General features: G+C 41.9%; 1 protein-coding gene across 1 annotated transcript in view; it reads left to right on the forward strand.

Annotated features, from left to right (window-relative positions):
- Positions 1–5,852, forward strand: part of LOC107294560 (calcium-activated potassium channel subunit alpha-1) — a 212,616-nt gene extending 206,764 nt beyond the window's left edge. Inside the window, exon 25 of the mRNA XM_029285645.1 lies at positions 5,201–5,852. Within this exon, the coding sequence (XP_029141478.1) occupies positions 5,201–5,298 (98 nt within the window). The 3' untranslated portion in view covers positions 5,299–5,852. The remainder of the gene's footprint in view (positions 1–5,200) is intronic.
- The last annotated feature ends 248 nt before the right edge of the window (positions 5,853–6,100 follow it).

Genomic DNA, 6,100 nt, shown 5'->3' on the forward strand with positions numbered 1-6,100 from the left:
CCAAATCATGTTGTGGCTTTGAATTCAGAAAAAGGAGTGATTCCTAGTTCCAGTTACCCCCCTTTTGTGGTTGATACACCTCTGAACTTGCCACTCCTTTGATTTCTCACCCAAAAAATCCTTTTCGAGCTATGGTTATTAAAGCTGTTCAAGGCATTTTTTGAAGGGGACGTTTTGCAAATTCACGGAGGGTGATTGAAGGATCCTTTTTCAGGATCATTAAGGTAGCTATGTCCTCTGTAAGGTTTGAGGCAGCTGCTTAAAATGTCTTCCTGGTTATTTATGCCTGCATGGTGAAAGTCACACCAAGTCTTTTGGAGAAAGGCATTTTGAGCCTTATCAATAGTGGTAACTGTGAGAGGGACCTCGGAGTCCTAGTGGACAATCACTTAAATAGGAGCCAGCCGTGTGCTGCAGCTGCCAAAAAAGCCAACACAGTGCTGGGCTGCATTAACAGAGGGAGAGAATCAAGATCACGTGAAGTGTTAATATCACTTTACAATGCCTTGGTAAGGCCACACTTGGAATGCTGCATCCAGTTTTGGTCATCACGATGTTGAGACTCTAGAAAGAGTGAAGAAAAAGCAACAAAGATGATCAGGGGACTGGAGGCTAAAACGTATGAAGAACAGTTGCTGGAATTGGGTATGTCTAGTTTAATGAAGAAAAGGACAATGGGTGACATGATAGCAGTCTTCCAATATCTCAGGGGCTGCCACAAAGAAGAGGGAGTCAAGCTATTCTCCAAAGCACCTGAAGGCAGGACAAGAAGCAACGGGTGGAAACTCATCAAGGAGAGAAGCAACCTGGAATTAAGGAGAAACTTCTTAACAGTGAGGACAATTAACCAGTGGAACAGAAGTTGCCTTCAGAAGTTGTGGGTGCTCCATCACTGGACGCTTTTAAGAAGAGACTGGACAACCACTTGTCTGGAATGGTACAGAGTTTCCTGCCTGAGCAGGGGGATGGACTGTAAGACCTCCAAGGTCTCTTCCAACTCTGTTATTCTATTCTATTCTAAATGACTTGCAATGACTTCTTTGGATGCAAGAAACCATATTTTGTCATTACAAGAAGCCATCGTTAATTCCAAATGAAAGCAAATGCTTGCAGGCTCCTCCAATGACATAGCCTGTCAACATATCTTCAAACAGCAAAGTATTCTTATGTACGAAGGCCCCCACCCTCAGCCAGTTGACTGAACAACCCCTAAAATCTGAAATGTGTTGAAACTCCGTCTTTTATCCTAGGCTGATGAAAGGCAATTGCTGCCGAATTGTGAGGAAGGTCACGGCTCAGCTGGTTGAAGCACTCAAATGGGCATGACCAGAGATGTTCAAAATCTGCCCTTTAGTCGCTCACTTTCAAATACAGATGCATACACTGGTTTTGCAGTTGCAAATCTGCTTCATGATTGTGAATTTCATTGAATTTTATTACCCGCATCAAGTGGTTCAGTGGTTAAGGCGCTGGGCTCATCGGCTGGAAAGCCAGCAGCCCAGGTTCAAGACCACGCAAGCACCACGTGAAGGGGTGAGCTCCTGTCCTCACCTCAGCCTGCCCATCTAGCAGTTTGAAAGCATGCAAATGTGAGTAGATAAATAGGTACCACTTCGATGGGAAGGTAACAGCACCCCGTGACGTCATGCTGCCCCCCTAACCACCGAAATGTCTTCAGACAGTGATGGCTTGAAACGGAGAGGAACAGTGCCCCCTATAGCCAGCAACAACTAACAGAGTAAGATCCGCAGGGACTACTTTACTTTTTATCTGCCTCGGGCTTAACATTACATTTCGGTCTCTTTTCCAAAGAATCGAAAGGATTTCTGAATCACCCTCTGCAGTTATAGGGAACATTGTGTGTGCCTGTGTGTTTTACAAATCTGACAATAATATTGTCACCATCTCTCTCTGTTAAAAAGGCTCCTTCATCTATCCCAGATTTTTTTTTCATCATTCCTCCATCAATAGACAACCCTCTTTCCATCAGACTGAATATTTCAGTGAGTGAATACTTTAACATCAGTACCTTGACGGGCTAATCAATGATTTTATGATGCGTTCTGCCAAGGCAAAGCAGAGGAAAATAAAGTATTAATGACCGGGACATAAATAATTAACTGAAATATTTATTTACGCAGTTCACAAGTACACATTCCTCCCTCTCTCTAGGCAAATATATATATATATATATATAGTAAATGATTTGATTTATCCCTTTTTGGTGTTTTCGATAAGCAAAGCGACAGAGGGTACACACACATGCACACATGCACACAAATGTAGACATGTACTGTAGGTATGGGCAAGTATTCCCCTTGCTAAGAAATGCGTTACCAACTCATCAGCTGAACTTTTAGCTGAAGAAAGAGACATCAGCCGTCTGGGCTCTTCCTGATCCACAGTGAATCTGCCATATTTTGTAGCTTCACTGTAAGGTTGTGCAGATTTGACAAGGGGCAGAGGAATTCGAGAGTGATCACGCAAGGGTCTAAGTACGTGCGGCAGCTGACAAGCGAGATTACAATCTCTACATCGCTCGGAGCCAGTTGGGGAAAGGTTGAAGCTGTACACTTTCAACATACAGAGTATAATGTTTAATCTGTTGTTATTATGATGATTTTTTTTTACAGAGGGTGAAGAAGAAAAAACACAGAAATAGGGGAGAAATACAGAAATAGCTGATAACATTGTTTTTCCTCCCGAGTCACAGAGGCCTAAGAAGGAAAAAAAATCTACCCAGGCATTATCCTGAAAAATGAGAAGATTTGCTTTTTTGGCACAGTGTCAGGGTATCTGATCAGGTATCTAGACCGGGGGTCCCCAACCCCTGGGCCATGGACCAGTACCAGGCCGCAGCATGACAACAACCAGGATCTGAGGGGCGGTGCTCACCTCTGTCCTGTGGGATCCAGCATTGTCTGAAGGCATTTTCTGGGGTCATGTGGCCAGCATGGCTATACACCAAAGGCGCACAGAATGTTGTTACCTTCCCGCCGAAGTGGTACCTAATTGATCTACTCGCAGTGGCATGCTTTCAAACTGATAAGTGGTCAGGAGTTGGGACAAGTGATGGGAGCTCACCCCGTCCTGCGGTGCTCAGGTCTCAAACCCAGGATGTCAGTTTTCCAACTGACAAGCTCAGCGTCTTGTAGATCTAGTACATCTGAGGGATTTCCTTCACCTAGGAATTTTCTTTCAAGGAAAACTGCTGCCTCTGAAGCTGACAGTCCCTCTTGTCTCCAGCCCACCCACCCCCCAAAAAAACCTCCAAGCTAAGCAATCTGGCATCTTGTTAATAGCTGGCTGGTTGCTAATTAATTCCTAATCAATTTCACCAATGCTTTGATGTGGGGCGGAAGGCAGGATGGAATAGATCCATGATCATATCAACCCAGCTCAATCTCAGATGCAGCTTACCTTGAACTCTGAAAAGTTGGGAAATGGGAAGGCTTTGTCTGAAGCCACCACTGTGAAACTGAACCGGCTTAACATGTTGCGCAAATAGATTCTAACTTACGTTTAATTCCATTTAAGTTTGAAAACACAGCGCAGCGTCCATCTGTTCCTGTCGTTGTTGTCGTACCCAGCAAATGTTATTTTTTGATCTGTGATGCCCAGGCATAATAAAACATGCAAGCATACATATGGATTTCTGAATTTCATAGCCAAAGAAATCTGGCTTATAGCCAGTGTTAAGAACCACTGAAATCCATGCTTTGCTTGTCAGCTTCTTAGATATATTTATGATCCTGATGCTGCGAAGGTCGTAACTGTGAAAAAATGGTCATAATTCACTTTTTTTTGTGTACTGCTGTAACTTTGAACAGTCACTAAACGAACCATTGTAAGTCCAGGACTTCCTATATACATATATACCTACATACATTTACTTTATAAAATTGAAAAAATCGGTTCTGCGGTTCAAAGCCAATCGTTCTAATGTTCGGTTTACAAGGTTTTAGCTACTTTTGTTCCACTATATAATTATTGCGAGATATTTAAGCTTCTGCTCTAGATTGGCCCATGGCTGAATTTATAAATTTAGACAGAGGGAAGGACGCACTGATGGATGGAAAGGTGTAAATTACAGAAAATATCCATAGAGGTTCAACATAACGAGTTTCCAACTACCAGCCAAAATATCATAAAGCTATTAAAAATGCAATTTAGATGCTAGCATTAAATTTCTCTCGATTCTCGATAGGCTGATTCTTTTCCAATGAAACCAGTTGTCTCCTCTCCTCCCTCTCTTACTCCTTTCTTTACATTTTATTCTTCTTCCTTCTGATAATTCCTGAAATGATTGATGGCCCTGTTTTGTTGTTATTGTTCTTAACGTGCTGTTTTGTATTGGTCTCGTTTCCTGTTCCCTTTGAAATATTAATTTGTTTGTTTCCTCTGAACGCAGAAGCGTTTTGCTAGACTAGACGTTTCTAATTAGCAAAAATACCGACCCATTCATAATAATCTTACGGTAATAATGGCACTGAATTAGAGCTTGTTAGGAAAGGCTGGTGTCGTTGTGTTGAAGGTTAACAACTGCCGGGCTGTAGAATTTTGCCAAAGGATGCAACAATAATAATAACCAACCACCTTAAAGCATCTGTAACTTTTGCTAATACTGCAAACCTCACACCCATTTTTACAAATCCTTTCCTTTGTCCATTGGCCACCTGGATTTCTTTTCTGTGAGAACATCTCATTTTGAAATCAAACGGCGAGCCCTTGAGTCATAATGAAGGACTTCGCGTGGCCTTAATTTATTCAAATTAAAGGCTTGAAGGTTTTTTAAAAATTGTCCTGGGATACTCCCATCGGGTATTCCCAAAATTAAATGCCGTCTGGCAGTTTCCAGGTTTTATTTCTGAATGACCTATTTAAACTTTGCAGCAAAAGCCCTAATTTCTGATTTTAAATCTTGAGTTTAAAAAAAAAAGCATATATTTTTTTTTAAAAAAAAGTCAAGGCTATCAGGAATATAACTTGTTTCTCTTCTTTTCCTTGAGTTTTTCAACCCATCTCTTTTTCAGCCAGGATGGTTTTTATTCAAGCTAATGCAAAGTAGCAGCGATCTAAGATAGCATGAATGGAACTGTGTGTGTGTGTTGTGTGTGGGTGTGTGTTGTGGTGGTGGCTATTTCACCTGTATCCCATGTCTGAGCTGGTCATAACCTCACCGAGCTACTTGTGTTTCTAGTTGAAGACGAGCAACTGACGACTCTTTCGCCCAAGAAGAAGCAAAGGAACGGAGGGATGAGAAATTCGCCCAACTGTTCGCCCAAACTGATGAGGTGAGGTCCAAAGCCGCTCGTATCTTTATCTCTTCTCTTCAAGACAATAATTTCGCCTCCTTCACTTCCCCCCTCCCCAAAAAAAAAATTCATAAGAAAAAAACAAAACACAACCAAAATCGTGGCAGGGTGTTAGGGAAAAGTAAAAGATTGTTAGATGGTTTCTGAAAACGCCGGAGTATTTATTCTGTCAGCTTGTCAGCAGTTAATGATAGAGCTCGGGGGGGAAAGAGAAAAAAAAAATCTGTCATGAAAAACAATTTGAAAACCTGTTTGAAAAATACATAGGCTTTAAAGTCTTAGCTGTCACTCAGCTTGTCCGTGTGTAGTTCTAAAACAGCAATGGCACTAATGATAGCGCTAACCAATCCGAGAAACCCATGGGTTAAGTTTGCCTCAGGCGATTTTCTTTCTTTCTGGAAATCCCTCCAAGTGCTGTTTTCTGTACTTAAAACCGTGCGTGAGACGTATCACCGCAATCAGAAATGAACCTGAATATTACCTTCCCTTTTGATCCTGTCGACTGAAATCAAATTTCCTCTAATTGATTTGGAAAAATAAAACAAAAAAATAAAAAAAAAAGAGGATGGGGAGGGAGGGGTGGACAGGATAATGAATCCGGGCGCTTTCCGAAGCAAAGTTCAAAACTAACGTCGTTGTCCTGGGGCTAAAAAAAAAAAAAAAAATAGCATTCATTACGAAAGGCGTCGTTGTTGGTGTTGTTCGGGCGTTGTTACAGTGTTCAGAACACTTGGTGCCCACAAGTGTTTCTGCTAGGATGGAAGTCTTAAGAGCCGAAGCTCCCC

This window comes from Protobothrops mucrosquamatus, unplaced genomic scaffold (assembly GCF_001527695.2).
Source record: "Protobothrops mucrosquamatus isolate PMUCROS unplaced genomic scaffold, P.Mucros_1.0 scaffold1990, whole genome shotgun sequence".
In the NCBI taxonomy this organism is placed as follows: Eukaryota; Metazoa; Chordata; class Lepidosauria; order Squamata; family Viperidae; genus Protobothrops; species Protobothrops mucrosquamatus.